Below are 19792 nucleotides of genomic sequence, written 5' to 3'. Positions count from 1 at the left end.
ACCATGAATATGGATGGCAAGAACAAGGGTGCCAGCACATTTTGCCGCGTACGGTTGCGCATAACGCCGTCCAATTATGAAAGGCAACTGGGAATAACCTTTCACAGGTTTAAATATTTTTTTGGGTCAGGTATGATCACTGCTGAGATTCGGGAAGATTACTTTAGAAATGTAATGGGTTACAATTACAAGTTAGCCTTTTGAAAATGTTATAGCAGTGGAACTATTTAAATTATTTTCTCAAAGTAAATTAAATAATTTGTGTAGATTTGATTACGTTTCTTAATTTTGAATGAATGTATCAGCAGGACTCTTGGATGTTTCCTCTAAAATGTGGAATAAAACCATATATTTTGGCATTAACCACATATTTTTTCTTTACACAAATAATAAACATAACAAAACATGATGAAATGTAAATAAAGAATAAAAAATGTGTTTGTTGCATTATGTATACAGCGTGTGGAAAGCTACACTATACCATGTTGACCAAATGACAAATGTGCACAATTTAGACAATACTGCTTCATATGAGGCGGCACAGTGGACGACTGGTTAGAGTGTCTGCCTCACAGTTCTGAGGACCGGGGTTCAATCCCGGACCCCGCCTGTGTGGAGTTTGCATGTTCTCCCCGTGCCTGCGTGGGTTTTCTCCGGGCACTTCGGTTTCCTCCCACATTCCAAAAACATGGTAGGTTAATTGACAACAATTGTCCGTAGGTGTGAATATGGGTGTGAATGGTTGTTTGTATGTGCCCTGCGATTGGCTCGCAACCAGTTCAGGGTGTATCCCGCCTCCTGCTCGATGATAGCTGGGATAGGCTCCACCACGCCCGCGACCATAGTGATGAGAAGCGGCTCAGAAAAATGGATGGATGGATATTTTTCTTAGGCAAAAGCTCAGGAATAAGGTGGACGCCATGGTATTTATTGTTGTACCGTAACACACCAGCAGATGCTACTAACAAGCTATGTAATTTATAAAGATAAAACCTATATCTGTGTGTATTTAGGCCAGCACGTATTATTGTCAGCCACCCTAAGGAGGACAAACTCTATAGAAAATGTATGAACGGGTGTATTATATTAAGGCGTTACCTTCTGCATTGACCTTGCAAATGACTAAAAGGCATGGTGGCTCCCGTTGTTTACTTTAGTGTTGTTTGTTGCATGGTCTTTCATCATGTAGGACAGGGTTGCCTGAAATTTGGGTTGCCTATTTGGAAAAAAAAAGGGCTAAAAATGCTGCTTTTTATTATGTCAATTTTCAATCACACCAATTCCAAGTCTTAACAATAGACACTTTTTAAACTACAAAGAGAAATCACATTTTAATGTGATAAAAGCTTTATTTAATACACCAATTGGATCTGTACATAGTTCACACGTGATTATACACATTTCCATTAAAAATCGGATAAACAAGTCATAAAGCTTCAACAAGGGTTTGATTGTAAAATGTAAAAACTACAAAAAATACACCTGAGATGCGCAAAAACACAAATGTATAACCAGATATATAATACAAAGGTTGAAACATGCTCTTGAAAAAACAACACAACACAATGATAGAGTGGGGTGTGTCACTATAAAGTTGATGTGACAGTGCGGCAGTAATATAAGACAGTAATAAGATAGTTATTGTAAGCCCCACAGTAGTCTTGATTTGGAGTAGTACTTAAGAGTCAAACGATTTGGTACAAATGTTTGTATTTTAGCACCAAGAGTTTTTTTTTTTTTTTCCAACTACTTGAATGACCTGTGTTGTGTTGGAAGGCACTTCTATGAGGCACTGTGTGTGCGTGCAACTTTAGTAACTTCAAGAACTTGCGGCAAATACCTTTGAAACATAATGGTTTTTAATTTCAAATTTGCACGTTGTGCAGCAAGTCTTGGGTTGCCCTTTCTTTTTTGTATCAATGCTGTCTAATAAAACACACTCACTCGAGAACCTTAGCTGAGGCTGAACTGGCAATAAATGTGACAAATATAAGAATTGTGGGGCATGTTGGCTACTTCTTCCTGGTTTGTGGATGATGTCCAACAGATCGACAGTGCCATTATTACCATTCTGAGGCGTGGAATGTTGCGCCTATATCCCCCTTTACAGTCTTCAGTCAAATCATGCTGCTGTTTGGACAAAGACGAGCTGCTGTGTGTATTTAAGAACGCTTCACAGTTGCATCAGCTGTGTCAAGACCATCTGTAGGAAGGTTGTGTGTGTGTGTCAGTGCAAGTGAGCGCAGCTTCTCCCCCTCCCCAAAATGTGTGCTCGGTGTGCACTGCGGTGTAAACGCCTCCACATTACTCCTGCAGGTGGGAGTTTAAAGCTCAGTCACTGGATGAGTTTAAAGGAGAGTTAAACTTGGGATTTTGTCACACAAAAACACTCATAGACGCAAATATCAGCATAAAAGTGAAAAAAGTGTGAATAATAGAGCTGAATGACTTTAAGGAAAAATATTTAACTGATGATTTTTTTTGGTGGCACGGTGACCGACTGGTTAGAGCGTCAGCCTCACAGTTCTGAGGACCCAGGTTCAATCCCCGGCCCCGCCTGTGTGGAGTTTGCATGTTCTCCCCGTGCCTGCGTGGGTTTTCTCCGGGCACTCCGGTTTCCTCCCACATCCCAAAAAACATGCATTAATTGGAGACTCTAAATTGCCCGTAGGCATGACTGTGAGTGCGAATGGTTGTTTGTTTCTATGTGCCCTGCGATTGGCTGGCAACCAGTTCAGGGTGTACCCCGCCTCCTGCCCGATGACAGCTGGGATAGGCTCCAGCACGCCCGCGACCCTAGTTAGGAGAAGCGGCACAGAAAATGGATGGACGGATGGATGATGATTTTTTCCGCCCCAAATATTAAATAAAATATCTAATTGTGATGATTCTCCCCACCCTCAATATTGCAGCAATTATTTGGGGAAAATATGTTATTGTGATGATTTCAATTTTGGGAAAAATATGTAATTGTGATGATTTTTTCACCCCAAATATTTGAGAAAAATGTGGAAAAAATGTCTAGTTGTTATGTTTTTTCTCCAACAATGTGCTCATACAAATTGGGGGAAAATGTACAATGTTCCCCAACCAAAATATGGCAAGAACAATTTGGGAAAAAATATCTAATCGTGATGCTCCCCCCCAAAATATACAAAAACAATTCTACCTTATATACCTTAATACCTTAAGGTGGGTTCTCTTATGTGTGTGTGTTTTTTTTAAATTTTACTTTGTGAATGTAGCTGAAAATAATTATAATTTTTACTAGTGTAATATTTTAGATGCTGAGTTTTTCCACTTTTCTTCTCTCATATTTTCCATCCATCCATCCATCCATTTTCAACACCGCTTATCCTGGTTAGGGTCACGGGGCGCCGGAGCCTATCCCACCTGATTACAGGCGAAAGGAGGACTACACCCTGAACTGGTCGCCAGTCAGTCGCAGGGAACATATAGACAGGGACAACCATTCGCACTCACATTCACATAGTCACTGAGTGGGAACTGAACCCACGACCAAAGTCAGACGAGTGTACCACTACACCATCAGTGACTTCTTTCATAGTTTTTACGACATATGGCAATACTCTTTCACATGAATTAAATCAGTTTTGTAATATTTATTTATATTTTAGATTATTATTATAATTATCAAATTAATCATTCAGCTGTAAGTATGAATGAGTTGTTGACTTTCATTTCATGACAGTGCAAGTCTTTTATTGTGTGAATGTGTGTGTGAGGCTACATTGTATTGGCTTAACGAGTATCTTAAAGGTATAAAGGCAAGGCGATCTATAACTGCCAACTTATTTACATCATATGGGTGAGGCAAAGAGTGCAAACTGGCCTTTGGAGGAAGCTTGTCTGTTAAAAAAAGACAGCAGTTGTGTTTTTCAGGGACGGGAGCGCGCTCACTTTCTAGTCGTCGTCTTCGTCCTCGTCGCTCTCTGGGGCGTGGTGGTACTGCACGATGGGATGCAGCTTGGTGACGTGGCCGATGCCCTTAGTGACGCCTTCCCTGAAGAGAACCTTGGCCCCCAGCTTCAAGTACTCGGGATGCTTGAGGAATTTGAACTGGACGCACGCCTTCTCCCCCGTCCTTAACTCCTCCTGTCATACACAGTATGGTGGTTCAAAACAAGGCATGAATGAACACTTTTCTGTCACTTCCGAGATCAAATTTTAAGCTTTACAATGGTTATGACTGAGTACAAACACACAAAATTATTTTATTCTTCTCATTCATTTAATGGAAGTGGTTGAGAAGAAAATATTTAATGCACTGCTTCTTAGAGGTGCTTTTTTGGGGTGGCAGAAACCAGATCATAAATGAGATGAATAGAACCAATGATGAGAGTTTTTAAAAGAAATTGGTATTTTTTTTTCATTCAGTAATTCTATTCCCGTACCATTTATCCTCTATTTTTTCCATAATCTTTTTTTTTTCAAATCTAAATGTCCAGTTTTTTTTTCTGCAAATAATAACTACTACTACTACTACTACTACTACTACTACTAATAATAATAATAATGATAATAATTTCCATTATTTTTATGCAGTAAATATTTGGAAACTGTCCAACATATTTCTGGTCATTTCTCAGAAAATGCCATCAAATCTTCGAAAATTCCAGAAGTTTTCAATGGCTGGGGAATTTTTGTAAACATTCAACATTGGACATTTGCCATGAAAATTACATGAAGAATTTCTTTAAAATATTTACTATGACATTCTCCTTCTCCCCCTTCTTCTGGTTCTTCTTCTGCTACTCTAACAAGGTTCTTTATTTTTGTTGTTTTATTAAAAAACAATAACAAATACATTTTCTAATTGAAAGTTTATAACCTTGGAAATTCCGAGTTTTGCACATCTCACAAATAGTAATTTCAAGCACCACTTTATGCCCACCGAAATAAAAAAATCTCTCAAATTGAAGACTTCAAATTCAAGCATTTTCAGCAAATTCAAGCAGCCTCCAGACACTCACTTTGCCATAGACGGCTTCCACAGTGGCGGTCTGTCTCACGTTGCCTATGTGGACGGTCACCTGGAAGCCCTTGTGGAAGGTCTTGGAGTGGAAGAGCAGCACAATCTCGGCCTCAAATATCCAGCAGATGGTCGGGTCCATCTCTGGACTCACCATCACCATTCCCTGTGGAAGGAAAACACAATCAGATGCACTGCATTGGTTAACACGAAATGGAAATATTCTCGCATAGAGAAGTTGCCGAGGCGGACCTTTCGCAGCAACGTGCGGTCAAAGTTGCCGAGCGCCAGCGTGGCAGCCTGTCCGGCCCGGAGCACCCTGCAAGCGGAACGGTTCCTCTGGATGCTCCCAACGGTCAACTTGTGGAACTGGCCAGAGTCTGTGGGTCCGACCACCAGATCGTCTCCCTCACGACAAATACCACTACAAACAAAAACAACACCAAACTCTCAGTCAAAAAATATCGATGGTATATGTTGAGTGCTTGTTGCTGACAAACTAACCTGGACAAAGTACCGCCCACCACAGTCCCCACTTCGGGCACCGTGTAGATCTCATCCACCTTAAGAAGAATGTTATTCGTCAATCAGTCACATCTTAACTGGCACGCTCATCCTGTTTTAAGTTAGCCACACCAAACTAGACGGAAGTGGACAATCGCGAGCAAATTACAGTTTGTGACTGACCCTTGCACATGTACGGGCAATCCCAAACTCGCTGAAACCAAAAAATGCGGCCCCGGCGTTCTTATCAGAATAAGAATAATCTTTATCAGGAAAACCCAGCATTCTTATTAGGAAAAAACATTTTGAGGCGCCATCTACAATATTTTATTGAACCACAAACAACATGGCGCGATTGTCGAAGGAAAAGAAGATTTCCCAGGCCACTGTCACTATTATTAGTCTGCCGGTGGATAATCGTATTCCGTGACTTAATAAAGCCAAGGGAAAAATTGGGAGGCGGCCATTCCTGCCTAATTTCGGCCACCTACACCTCTAAAAGCTTTGACATCACAAAAACAATTGACCATTGTTCCACCAGTTGGGTTATTTGTAACTGCAATTGTGGTATTACGCTGCATCGATCGGGCAGCACTGTACTGGACAGTTGGAAGTCGTGCCCAAAATCCATGGATTTTTGGAAGATTGTGTATTTTCAAACAGGTGAATATTGTTTCTTTTGTAACTAAGTATGTCTGATTTCGCAAATATCTTAAAAAACGTTAAACCTTATGTTTTGGGCTTTTCAGAAATGTACTATAAAATAAGCAAGCATTTTTCAAGGTGACGTGGCGTCGTTTGTCAAGAAAAATAAACTGTTAAAGACCAATAAAATACATGCAAATACTTCACGGAAAAGCTTTTAAATCAGTGGGGGCCATTTACTTGAGGTTTAATACTTAAACGCGAAGACAAACTAGTTGCAGGCAGTCGGCAACTAATGAAAACTAGTTGTAGAACCCTGCACACTGGCTGACGCGAGTTAATTGTTCAGTGGTGTTCCATCACTCGGTGTGCAGCTGGCTTTACCTGAAACTCAGTGAGCTGCTGCATGAGCTCCTCCTGCTCCTTGCTGTTGCTGAGTGGGGGGATGATGTTGAAGAAGACCTTGAGCAGGTCCAGGTTCTCTCCGGACACACTGGACACGGTGAAGACGGGTGTAATACTGCCGAGGGAGTCACATGGTCAAAACTATGATGGTGTCCAAGTACCTTTGCCAAGTGAATGTTTCAATATCAGGATGATCAGTCAGTTGTCATGTGGATGAACAAGTTTTGCATCTGGTAAGCCATGTTTAACGCTGTTACTGGTTTTACGTTGGTTGGTAGCTACTTCCTGTTTTTTTTGTTTTGTTTTGTCTGGTATTGACCACCTTTTTGTGACCAAAGGACTTTGATTTGGATCTTCTGTGATTGGTATTTTGAGTGCCTCTGACGGACGTTCCGTAACATTTGGCAGCTGTGGGGATATACCCCCCCATCCCAAAAAAAGATAACATTAAAAAAGGAAAGAAAAATATTTTTTAAAAATAATTGAAAAAAGATTTAAAAAATGTCAAACAAAAATCCGAGAATAGGTGAATCCGCGGGTGCTGAACCACGAATATGCAGGGGTCCACTGTACATATTATTGCATTTCATTTTTTACTTGTGTTCTACTTCAGAGGTTGGTACACACTTGGGCGACTGGGCAAACTGCTGTGCCGCGGCGACGGCATCGTCCGTGTTGGCCACGAGCATGGGCACCTTGTTGCAGCCCGGCTGTTTGAGGACTCGCTCCAGCTGCCGCACCGTTCGCTCCACAGTGGCCCGCGTACACAGGTCCAATTTGCTGATGACAATGAAGATGGGCACCTTCAGGGCCATGGCCAGGCCAAGGTGCTCCCGCGTCGTGCCAACTAAAAAGAAGGAGAGGTCATTGTTTAAGGTGTGTGGTTTACATTCTTCAAAATTCCACCGTGCCAACATCAGAGGAGAACATATTGGTCTCAGACGTGACTTCACACTCCACTTGGCATCGACTTTCCCATTCATTGTGTATGTGCCGAGGGGGCGGCACCTCGGAGTGCCATGTCACTGTAGGGCGTGCAAGTGCAGAGGGCGTCTGATGCAATATGCACTCGAATAGAAAAAACTTATCTTCTGGAGCCGCGTTGCGGAACATCACTACAGAAACTGTTGCTGAGGCATAAGCTGCAACAGACCGCAAACTTCAGATAAGTCCTCGTTAGTATAGTGGACAGTATCTCCGCCTGTCACGCGGAAGACCGGGGTTCGATTCCCCGACGGGGAGATGACTCTTTTGAGTGTCATCTTTTTTGTGGCTCTTTTTCGTGGCAGATTAAAAAAACAAAATGCCTCGTTTCAAACTGGGGACCTTTCTCCTGTTACGTCAATTGACAGAAAGTAATGCTGCAATTGGACTTACTAATTTCATCATTAGTAAAGTGGACAGTATCTCCCCCTGTCACGCAGAAGACCGGGATTCGATTCCCCGACAGGAAGTTAACTTTTAAGATCTGCTCCTTTTCATTGCAAATAAAAATAAACCAGAGCACTGCTGACGTGCTTAAGCCTTGTGACGCATACCAATGTGCGGCAACGTCAGGATGGCCGAGCGGTCTAAGGCGCTGCGTTCAGGTCGCAGTCTCCCCTGGAGGCGTGGGTTCGAATCCCACTTCTGACACTAACTTTTTAAAACTTAAAGCACCCAGTGTAAATGCAAACTGTGTTTTGTGCTTACTATGGTAAACAAACCACTGATTATCTTTGTCAACATAGTGAGTATTCAAAGCCACGTTTTTCTTGTTAACAGAAGTTATCAATCCAGATGAGGGCTTCCTAATCAGGGTACCATGGCGTATTGTGCTGAGAGATCATCAAGGGTGCTGTAGGAAATTCACGAGCTGCAGCAGCTGAGCGCTCAATGAAGAAATCGCAAGAAGTCCCAATGAAACTATGTGGAGTAGGAGCTGTACATGTCAGGATGGCCGAGCGGTCTAAGGCGCTGTGTTCAGGTCGCAGTCTCCCCTGGAGGCGTGGGTTCGAATCCCACTTCTGACAATATAAATATTTTGAAACGACTCAAGCACTTATTGTGTAACTACATGAAGTGTTACGCTCTTAAAACAAACTGCCTTCGATAACTCTCTGAATCAGAATCAGAATCATCTTTATTTGCCAAGTATGTCCAAAACACACAAGGAATTTGTCTCCGGTAGTTGGAGCCGCTCTAGTACAACAGACAGTCAATTTACAGAACACTTTGGAGACGTAAAGAAATGAAATAATGAAATTACTACAGAGCGAGCATTTAACTGCTCATGTTTCCTGTTAACACAAGTTAGCACTCCAGATCAGGCATTTGCAACCAGGGTACCGTGGCACACTAGTGTACGGTGATCAGGGGTGCCAAAGGAAATTCATTAGCTGCAGCAGTTCAAAGCACTCGACAACTGATCAAGAAAGCAACCCAACACCCAAGTTACTCCCCCACCGACTATGTTCTGTGTATCTCTGTGTAAGTCCAGAAGTGCGTGTCAGGATGGCCGAGTGGTATACAATCCCAGGGTCTCCCGGAGGCGTGGATTTGATACTACTTTATGGCACTATTTTTATGTCAATCTGGACAACAAAAATTCAAACTGGAAGAGGAAGCATCTGAATCACCCAATTTCATAGTTTTCAACTATTAGATGTTTCAGAAACTCTATTTTTCCTCGTATTTGGATAGCAAGTGAACAGTGGAAAAACTGAACAATCTAGCCAAACTACTCCCACTTAGTTCCCATTCTTCTTAATTCCAGCTTGTCGACTTCAATGTGAGAAAACATTTGGGTCTGAGAAGCAACTTTGCCTGAACGTAATGTGTTATCAAACAGATAACTCCCAACTTAACATGCCATTAAATGCTGACTTAAAATGCCATTAAATCCTGCTTATGTCATAAAAGGTGGCAGGCGTGCAAGTAATGTTATATCTCAAGTTCAAATGACGAGCGAAAACGCTTAAGTCAATTGGAGAAGTGAAGGGGGAGGAAGGGGGTGATCAACATTGTTGAACCTATTTCAAACAGCGCAGTCTATTTTTGACACCAATACATACATAAGAACATCCACATCAAACAAATCCAACATATATCAATTACTTCAAATGGTTTTAGGTTTTAATTAGGAGAGTTTTGCTGAGCCAAGGCTGACAGCTTAGTGCGCCTAGATCAGAGGAGCATCAAATGCAGCTACTCCATGATGATAATTTTAGCTAGAAACTGTCTGGTTTGTTACATAAGATCAGACCTTATGTTTGCAGCGCTCTTAAGCCACAGCTGGTTAGCTCCACAAGTTGAGACCAGGATAAAAAATGGACTTGGGCTATACAACTAACTGTACAACATTAGCTCCCAATAAAGAATGGAGATTTTAGACGGACAGCAGACAGAAAACACTGTGAGTAGATGCCTATGACTCATGTCAAGATGGCCGAGTGGTCTAAGGCGATGAGTTTGCGTTGCACTCTCCCCTGGAGGTGTGGGTTAAAGTCCCACTTCTGACAATAGCTATTTAATGGGAATAAGGATACTGTACATATTTACGCCCACCAGGAATACCCAGCCAACACGATGGACTAAACTGCTTGGTTTGAGAAACGCATCAAATCAACAAATGCCCACTCACCTATCCCGGTATTTGCACCGACGACGAGCATGGCGAAATCAGGGCAGTAGCTGGTGAGGCCAAAGATGGTAGTCTTCAAGTATTTGTGGTGGCCCGCCAGATCAATGAATGTGATCATTTTAGAGGCACTCTCGCAAATATCCTCTGCTGTTCGAGACTCGCTGTAGTTCACAACCTTGGAAAAGACAAATTGGAATATTGTGAAAATGAACAGTCTTTGTTGTTCGTTACTTCTTGTCTGGACTTTTTTTACTCACCTCTCCTTTACTGTTGAAACCAAGGATCTCAAAGCTGATGCTAGACGTACGCCCTGTCTGTATTTCATGGAGGTGCCTGAAGAGGTTCAGTCTTGCTCTTCCTCGTCCATTATCCAGCTCGCCTTGCGTCAAAACACCCAGCAGCGTCGACTTGCCCGAGTCTACATTACCAAGTACGGCTACTCGCAGGTCCAGGAACTGCAGGAAAAAGCAAAGAACTATAACAAAAAAAGAAAAAAGAAAAAAAAAAAAAAAAAAAAAGGAAAAATTAAAATGGATGCAAATCCTTCATGGCAGCCTGCTCACCTGCTGGTCATCCGGCACCTTACGAATTAAGACTTCGGCGATGGTAAGAGGCTGATCAGCGTCGTAGTCCACCTCTGCGTGTCGAAGGACAGTGATGTCAGCCCCAACTCTGTCAGACAAAAAATATTTTGGCTGTTAAATATGTAACAGGTATAGTGGGAGGAAAAAGTATGTGAACCCTTTGGAATTTCTTAAATTGCTTCATAAATTGGTCATAAAATGATAATACTCTGATCATCATCTAAATCATAAGAATAAACAGGGTATACTTAAACCAATACCTCACAATTATGTTATCATACTGTTATTTAAAATAATAAAACACATTCACAGGACAGGGAGGAAAAAGTAAGTGAACCCTTGAATTTAATAACTGGTTGATCCTACAGTTGCAGATAAGACACGCACAACGATCAGGATGAATTGTGGACCATTCCTCTTTACAAAACTGGTGCAGCTCAGCAGGGCCGCCCCTGACCACATTGGGGCCATTAGCAAAATTTTATTTGGATTAGTGGTTGGGTTAACTTCAAAACTCACTTCTCAGCCATATCATGGAGGGTGGTGAGGGACGCCTTCATGTCCTTCTCAGACAGTCCCACCAACATGCCGTTATCCTCCACCCCAATCTGATAGACGGCTTCACCGCGACCCTCCTGGAGCCGCCATTTCATTTGCGTCACCAGGTGCTCGAAACGGCTTTGTGTAGGGTCCACGAGCTTCAGCTAAACGGCAGGAGAAAATATCACAGAAATCAACAAACGATAGCCCGATACTAACGCTGGTGTTGCTAATCCGCGTCGGTGTCAGATTTCGACATGAGATGACTGGAACAGACTTGGCAAATTGTTGACCGTACAAATGTTCTTCACGCTGACCTTATTGTGAGGCTCACTTTCATGGCAGGCTGAACTAAAATGGGATGTTGTGTCTCAAGTGCAAGTATGGCATCTGACCTGGTATGTCAATATTAAAGTGTGTATTCTGAGCAATCTAAGGGCTGCTTTCAGGTCAGAACCTGAATTTTTAGAAGTACTTTCTTAAGTGTAGACTCTACTGTAAACCTCCCTTAAGAGCAGACTCGTAACTGAGGGGACCTACACTGAGGGTATATAGAGGATGGGCATTTGACTAAAGTTGTTATGGGAGAATGTTCTACAATCTACACTATTACAATGCCAGTGTTGTATTAAGTAGAATAACAGAGCTTCGCAGACAAAACTCAACCAAAATAGGTGTGCAAATATGCCTCTAAAGTTGCACAAAACCATCACGCTTTAAATAGTTTGTTTGAATGTCAACAGTGATTAACTTTTATGTCATGTTAAAATTTTACTTATGTTGTCTACAGAGCTTACAATTGTTTTATGATGACTGGGAGTCATCAATATCCATTACTTCATCCAGCTACAGTATAGCACTTGTCCTCATTAGGGTTGTAAGTAACTGGAGTCTATCTCAGCTGACTTCTGGGTGAGTAAGGGTGCACCCTAGACTGGTTGCCACTCAATCACAGGGCACCTATAGTCATTCTCATCTATGGACAATTTAGTGTGTTCAATGAATCTAACATGCATGTTTTTTTGGGGGATGTGGGATGAAGACGGAGTACCCAAAGAACTCAAACCATACATCCTATGGAAACAATTTTAAAACTAAAAAGAACAACTAGTGTAGGCTCTATCTGTCGTGGACTTAAAATGTTGGATAAAAGCAAACACAATTCAATACATTCAATTAATTTATTGTCGCTGTAAAGCTCAATAGACCATAAGTAATCATATAAATGCACACGTAACATACCATGCAATGCTATAAAAGTAGGTGAAGTTTGAAGTAAATCTGATGATGCGCTTTCTCTCAGTTTGACCCAGAAAATGAGATGGCTCGAGTGGACGCCATTGAAAAATCTGAAAATGGCCTGTCTCATTTTCAACTAATAAGACTCACATACAGGAAGTTTTCTACAGAAGAGTCAAAGTTTCGGTCACACTTTTCCTAATGTTTGACATGAATGATGACTGGCCAAGAAAATGTGGGCTGCTTTGCGACAGAAAGTAGCATAAAATCCTTAATCCTTATCCGATTCTTACAAACGAGGGCTCATTTTCCTCATGTATCAATCCTCTATCCAATGATATCATCTATTTTGATATAAAACTTTTTAAAATTTGAAAATCTATTTTGATATACAGGTATTTCGAAAATATTAGTAAGATACCAAATAAAAACACCTTACCTAGGCATATTGATTAAATAAACCGCATTGACAGGGTCACTTTTGTGATTTTTTTGTTTTGCAAAGTAAGTTGTTTAGTATCATGGTTAGTTTATGTGTCTCATACCACCCAGTTAACTAACGGACTTTGTTGGCATATATCCTATTATTGCTTTGCGTGAAAGTCCTTACCTTGTACTCTATATTCCCTTCTTCTACCTAGAAGATGAGAAACAACGCGTCAGACATAGACAATCAGAACCAAAAGGCAATTGATTTAAAAAAAAAAAAAAAAAGGTCACAAAGGAAAGCCATTTGACTAAACGAGCACTGTGGCAAGTGAAATACTGAGCTGAACATTGCGCCACTAAATGTGTCATAAGCAAATGCGTGTCAAATTGCATTCATGTTTACCTAGTCAAGCACTTACTACGACCGACTTTCTACATTTGCATACTCATGATAACGCTTTACCGTAGCTCGAGGACAACAAATATTAGCACGACTGAGAACACTTAGCCGCCCCCATGTTATACTATTTACACACACAGCTAATGCTACCAATGGCATGCTAAAGTTGGGCTAACACAACATCGGCGTTGTGAGCCGGCGTTCCTCCCGAGACATGCGTACCTCTGGGGGTAGATACGAGGTGTTGTAGCTCGGTTTGAAGCTGCGAACGTGTCGCGCATTCGGTCTCTTCTTCTTGCCAGAAGCCCTTTTGGTGGCGGGAGTCAGCCCGCAACCGTTCCCCGTGTTCACTTCAGTCCGAGAGCCGCCGCAGTCGCGTCCATTATGTGAAGAAAACAACTCGGAGAACCTCGCATCCATAAGCTGCTTGGCAAGGAGACTGCGGACCGGGAGGGCTCTCAGACACACCGGGGGGAGAGCACACTGGAAGTTGTCTGGCTCGAATGGGACTTTTCCAACTCGAAATTGGGGGATTGTTTTCGGTCAAATGGTATCTTAAGACGCCCCCCGCCCTACCCCGAATAAGTGGGACTTCGGAAGTCCTCAACAACACCAACAACAACCGCGGTGGTGAGACGGTGGTTTGGAGTTATCCGAGGCTACACGTCACACTGTGAAACGTCAAGGAAAGAGTGTTTTTTGTGTAACGGGGCAGCGCGAGAAGGCGGCAGACTCCCAAATCGTACATAGTTTTTAAAGCACCGCCCGTGTGAGCTACCCCGGTGTCTAACCGCGTGCGTACACTTTACAGCATACGCCACTTTGCAGAGCTTTGCGTCAGCGGACGAGGAAGTCAACGTTTGACACCAACACTGACGAAAGTTTGCATTTAACGATGAAATCAAACACTCAGGTGAGGAGAGTTAAGTGCAACTAAACCACTGCACTTGTATTTAAAAAAAAAAAAAACAACAACAAAAAACCTTGAAATGGAACTATTATGTACGTTTCTTTGTGATTGGGGCAAATAGGCTAATAATGCCCGAAAATGCCGACACATGTTTTAAAAAACATGTACAACAAATGTGTATTATTTTTGTAGTTTTATTCAGTATTGCAATCGGCATATGGGCCATATTACTTTATTTTTTTTTAATGACATCTTTTTCCAACCAGTTGAATGGATTATCCAACCAATGGGTCAGTATAGTTCTTAACATCAATTGCTTTCTTTATGATCTAGAATAATGTAAAACAATATAAAATAAAAATAATAACAATAGTAATGTATTGCAATGTTTTATCAGCGTGACGTTTATATTTACAACAATGGCGTCATCTAGTGTTTTGGAGGAAGATTTTCAGTATTAGGTGAGGTTGGGTAAAATAATTTCAAATAATTTAACATTTTAGCTCCAACTTTTTAGGCTGTTAAATAATTATTTATTTCAATTTAAGAGTTTATTCGTTGATTTAAAAAAATTCTATACACATCATAACATAATCAAAATGGAATAGAATAGAAAGCCTTTATTGTTATCATTTGGTGAATGAAATTGGGGTGCAACTCCAAGTTTGTGTTTCAAGAATAAGAACAAACGATAAATAAATTACAAAAGAAAAAATAATAAATAGTAATGACCTCTGAGGGCCATAGTAAGTTTATATAAAAAATATCAAGATGCAACAAATGTTAATACATTATGAGCCTTTGTGGTTTGTTTTGAGCTTTGGTTTGCCCTTTAGAGCTGTATATGGGCCATACTGCTGCAGTGGAACATCCAACCATTTATTTATTTATTTATTTATTTATTTTTTTAACCGATTATTCTCATTAAGGGCTGGTGGTTCAGCTTGAGCCTATCCCAACTGAATCTGGGCAAAAGGCGCGGTACACCTTGGACTTGTCGCCAGCCAATCTCAAGGTACATACAGAAGCAACCATTCAAAGTCACATTCATGCCTGACAATTTGGAGCAGGCTTTACCAACATGGTGACCACATAAGTAGCCTGCAGGCCTGTTCTAAAAATAGCTTACCAGTGATGGCATATTGTGATTGCCTAGAAATATTGTAGAATTTGAAAATGTAAATGCTTGCAGTGATTGACAGAAATTAATTTGAAAATGTAAATGCTTGCAGTGATTGACAGAAATTAAGTGTTGCATATTGATATTTATCTTATTTCCTACCTTGTGAAATCATTGTTGCTAATTATTGTGAGAAGTCATTTACATGATCAGTGTCTTGACAGAGATGAATATCATTATCATCCATCCATCCATTTTCTGAGCCGCTTCTCACCGCTTCTCACTAGGGTCGCGGGCGTGCTATCCCAGCTGTCATCGGAAAGGAGGCGGGGTACACCCTGAACTGGTTGCCAGCCAATCGCAGGGCACATACAAATTAACAACCATTCACACTCACAGTCACACCTACGGGCAATTTAGAGTCTCCAATTAATGCATGTTTTTGGGATGTGGGAGGAAACCGGAGTGCCCGGGGAAAACCCACGCAGGAACATGCAAACTCCACACAGGCGGGGCCGGGTATTGAACCCGGGTCCTCAGAATTGTGAGGCTGACGCTCTAACCAGTCGGCCACCGTGCTGCCCATTAATTATCAATAATAACATAATTAAAATAAATTGTGATTATATCAGAAGTATCAAACTCCTACCCCTTCACATTATTCAGTTCCCAAGAAGTAGCCCTCAGTTTCAAAAAGGTTGGTGACCCCTGATTTAGAGTTTAACATGCATGTTTTATGTGGGAGAAAGGCACACTATCTGACAAAAACTCACACATATATGAGGAGAACATGCAAGCTCCACACAGGAAGGCCCAAGCCGAGATTCAAACCAGGAACCTCAGAACTGTGAGGCGGATGTGCTAACCAGTCTGTCACCATTTCACCGTCCAGGGTGTATCCTGCCTTTTGCCTAATTTCTGAATATACTGTACAGTATTTACATTTATGTATAATAGGTGCACTTTTGCCCATTTTTAAGATCTAGTCCACCAGTTTCCCTTTGTTATGAACAGTGTAAACAACCAACTCCCACTCAGGGTGTAACTGTTTCCAGAGTGAGACATTACTGAAAGTCAACCCTGATTGGTCAGGCTGCCTGTGATGTCGGGCCATAGCCCATTTCCCCACCCCCGTTCTTCAAGAAATTTTATCTCAGATTCCTTCAAATATCCATGAATTCGTGCACACGTACAACACTGTTTTTCAAAATGCGACATCCGCTTGTGCTTGTGCTCTGTGTGGGAATGCTGCACCACACCTCAGAGGCCATCCTCATGGAAAAGCTAGCAGACAACAAGATTTGTGGTGATGCAGAGTGCTCGTGTAAGTACATGTGTTTAATCCAATACTACTCCCCCAATTGTTAAATCACAGCTTCTTCTCTTTGTCATTTTTCTTTTTAGACGTTCTGTCCATGGCCACAGCCTTGGACGACTTCATAGCTCCAGACTGCAGATTCATCAACATCAAGATGGGTCAGAAGGTTTACGTGTATTCTAAACTGGTGCCAGAGGAGGGCGGTGGAGTCTTTTGGTCTGGCAGTGTATGTCCAAAACAAACCCCACTGTGGATGAAATGACACTGAGATTTTAAGGTCAAAGGTTTTAGTGAGGCTGTGCTGTCTGTTTACTGATAGGTGTACAGTGACCGCTACGTGGACCAGATGGGCATCATCGGATACTTTCCCGCTCCTGTGGTGAAGGAGACACACACGTTTAGAGAGGACACGGTCCAGATTCCAACAACAGTGGGTAAAGTTAACATAGAGACACTGTATTTCTATGTTGTTCCAGTTGGTCTACATTTTACTTGTTTGTCATTGCAGAACATGGATTTCTTCTGCGCTTAAGATGGACAGATGCTTCCTGTTTGCTTGTTTTAAGATAACTGCATAAAATAAAATACAGGGTTGTTGCTCCAACTAAAGCTCGCATCATCTTGGCTTTGCGACTGCCTAAAGCGGGGTTCACTTATATTGACAATCGGGTCGAATTTTGTAGTTATTCCTATCTTCCAATCAAGGTTTTGCAAAGGTCCAATTCTCTGATGTTTCTGAACTCTTTTCCTGAGTGATTATCCAGTGGTGTGGGGGCTATTAAAAGCAGAGGTGGCAAGAGTACTTACACTGTAGTAGAAGGATATATACTTGTATAAACAAAGACTGGAAACATTAGAAGCAAATTCCACTCCTTAAAATACTCTTAAATGTACTTAAGTTCAAAAGTACTGTATGTGTGGGGTCAGAATCAAATAAGATGTGAAAAATCAGTATGTGTGTACCCTGCTTAACAACCCTGCGGCTTATAATTTATCGCAGTCACTTTGTGAAATACACCCTCCTTTTCCACATCAATCCCAATCACAACTCGTCTTATTTCAACAGATTGTGACTCTTGACGAATGTACCCTGCCATTCCCACTGTACAACATGATCTTTCAGTGTCAAAAATTCATCAGACTGTTTTGTTCAATCCATCTGAGCTATATATTTTGGAATTTGATGTTTTCCTCAAGACTGGTTGCAAAGATGCTGTCTTTGTACACCCATGTGTGCAAAGGTGCACAATAGGCTTTGATGTTGCCCCTTTAAAACCCCCTCGTCAACGGGTGGGCGGGATGCAGATGCTGAATTAACTTGCTTCAATTACATTTTTCTGGAGCAAAATACGCGCCGGCGGTTTTGGATGCCCACCCAAACCCGTTTGGATGCCATCTCCCACCCCCAACCCCTTTTTGCACACCACGGGGTGCACCTGCATGATCACATGAGATCCATTGTAAACCGAGTCATGTGATTTATAATTTTATCCAAACAGCTCTCAGTATGATACAGTGCAGTTTGACTCTGTAAAGAAGCACAATAATAAGGATATTGGTAAATTAACACCTTTAACAGTGTCAATCAAAATGGAGAATATTTCTTTTTTTTAAATATAAGTGGTCATTAAATGTTACACATCTGCCTACTGTGTCTGCTGTGGCAATGTTCTATATTACGTGAATAAAAACTGGAAATGTCAAGAGTTGTCTTTTTTCATTAGTATAGAAAGAGGAGAGGCTTTGCAGAGCATACACAATGCAGTATAAACAAGGTCAACAATGCTTAGACTAAACGTGACCACAAGCATCTGATTGCTGATATGGATTATGGGAACATCTTAATGAAACCAAATTACTGTATTCCATATCTCTCACACACGGTATCGAGTACAGTATGATCGTTGAGACATATTGGAGCTATTAAGGTTGGATGGATGATCCGCTTTGATTGCTTTCATCATCATCATGCATACTTTCCACATTGCATCATCCACACAGATGCTCATGTAGGCTCGAAAACAAATGTCCTTTCATAACTGAAAGCAAGAAAGACACATTGATTTAGCTTCAGATCTGCTATTTTATCTATTGATTTGATGAGACAACACAAACTTTTAATTCATTTATTTAATTTATCACTTGTGGGAATTAGCGCAGTCACGCATTAGTTCCAATCAATACAAACTTGCTCAACATGTTGACATTTAACCCACTCCCCCCCAAATACATCAGTATTGGGAAAAGCAGCCAAGTGATTAAAAACAAATAGCAGTGTGCACATAGACACACAGTTATTGCTTTAAGGGGTTGCCATGGTGACGGAATAAGATTTTTTTTGGGGGTCTGCCAAAAGCAGACATGCGCGACGCTGCTGTTTTTTTTCAACAAGTTTTTCCATCCCTGTGTCACACCCACGGCCCTGCAGACAAGAAGACCCTCGACACCCCTTGGAGCTGTGAAATCATCAATCGCCTTGGAACATCTGATGGTGACATTTTAGACAGGGAAACATCCTTCAGTGGCTGATGCATGACTGATTTGCAAGATGGAATGGGACGACTGAAATTGGGAAAACAGCAACAATGATGCTCAGAATAGTAATGGTAAATTACAAAAAAAAAATAGTAAGCACAATAACAGGGATTTAAAGAAAAAGGACTATTCAATTTGGACGCATGAAACAACGAAAGTTGAAACTAAATAATGGATTTTCCTAAATAGTGACTGACCCTCTACTACAGTAGCTGCTGTCCACAGGAACAAATTAAACCCTCTGGCCTCTACCCAAACGGATTCCTCACTTTTTATCCTTAACACAATCCTCCCACCCTTCCTCGATGTGCTGCCTCAACAACTCCATACACCAGTTGACTAATATGAATGTGATATGGTGTTCTTTCACTAATAAGTTTGATAGAAACACTATAGGCTTTAATTACTTGTTCTGGGATCACTAACAACAACACGGGTTATACTAACATATCAACTCAGGTTCTTACAGGTGTTTAGACACTAAAAAAATAATCCCACCGTACCACTCGACAGTAGCACTGCCTTGCTCATTTTCTCACATCCTATCC

At 41.4% G+C, this 19792-nt stretch overlaps 2 protein-coding genes and 3 non-coding genes across 9 annotated transcripts; 4 read left to right on the top strand and 1 right to left on the bottom strand.

The window, feature by feature from the left end:
- Positions 1-894: 894 nt before the first annotated feature.
- Positions 895-13995, bottom strand: gtpbp2a (GTP binding protein 2a). 2 transcript variants are annotated; one of them, XM_061789641.1, is made up of 13 exons: positions 13584-13995; positions 13143-13169; positions 11273-11457; positions 10733-10841; positions 10427-10624; positions 10170-10344; positions 7175-7394; positions 6527-6662; positions 5498-5556; positions 5246-5417; positions 4995-5159; positions 3922-4116; positions 895-1216 (listed from the first exon to the last, which is right to left on the bottom strand). In XM_061789641.1, exons 1-12 carry the CDS (start codon positions 13779-13781, stop codon positions 3925-3927), a joined length of 1836 nt encoding a protein of 611 aa, XP_061645625.1. In that variant the 5' UTR covers positions 13782-13995; the 3' UTR covers positions 895-1216; positions 3922-3924. The 2 variants fall into 2 exon arrangements, with proteins under 2 accessions (XP_061645625.1, XP_061645624.1); XM_061789640.1 differs by lacking the exon at positions 895-1216 and having other exon boundaries at positions 1330-4116; positions 13584-13993.
- trnad-guc (transfer RNA aspartic acid (anticodon GUC)) lies at positions 7718-7789 on the top strand. Its single transcript has one exon. It is a non-coding gene; the product is annotated as a tRNA-Asp (tRNA).
- trnal-cag (transfer RNA leucine (anticodon CAG)) lies at positions 8100-8182 on the top strand. Its single transcript has one exon. It is a non-coding gene; the product is annotated as a tRNA-Leu (tRNA).
- trnal-cag (transfer RNA leucine (anticodon CAG)) lies at positions 8477-8559 on the top strand. Its single transcript has one exon. It is a non-coding gene; the product is annotated as a tRNA-Leu (tRNA).
- A 19-nt stretch (positions 13996-14014) lies between the features above and the next one.
- On the top strand, positions 14015-18413 carry LOC133485633 (otoraplin-like). 4 transcript variants are annotated; one of them, XM_061789645.1, is made up of 6 exons: positions 14015-14274; positions 15201-15286; positions 16656-16715; positions 16796-16935; positions 17029-17143; positions 17218-18413. In XM_061789645.1, exons 3-6 carry the CDS (start codon positions 16667-16669, stop codon positions 17277-17279), a joined length of 366 nt encoding a protein of 121 aa, XP_061645629.1. In that variant the 5' UTR covers positions 14015-14274; positions 15201-15286; positions 16656-16666; the 3' UTR covers positions 17280-18413. The 4 variants fall into 4 exon arrangements, with proteins under 4 accessions (XP_061645629.1, XP_061645627.1, XP_061645626.1 ...); XM_061789643.1 differs by having other exon boundaries at positions 15679-16715; positions 17029-17139; XM_061789642.1 differs by having other exon boundaries at positions 15679-16715.
- Positions 18414-19792: the final 1379 nt, after the last annotated feature.

This window comes from Phyllopteryx taeniolatus, chromosome 11 (assembly GCF_024500385.1).
Source record: "Phyllopteryx taeniolatus isolate TA_2022b chromosome 11, UOR_Ptae_1.2, whole genome shotgun sequence".
NCBI classification, from domain to species: Eukaryota; Metazoa; Chordata; class Actinopteri; order Syngnathiformes; family Syngnathidae; genus Phyllopteryx; species Phyllopteryx taeniolatus.
The sequence above is the reverse complement of the archived record's forward strand: the minus strand, read 5'-3'. Positions and strand labels throughout refer to the sequence as shown.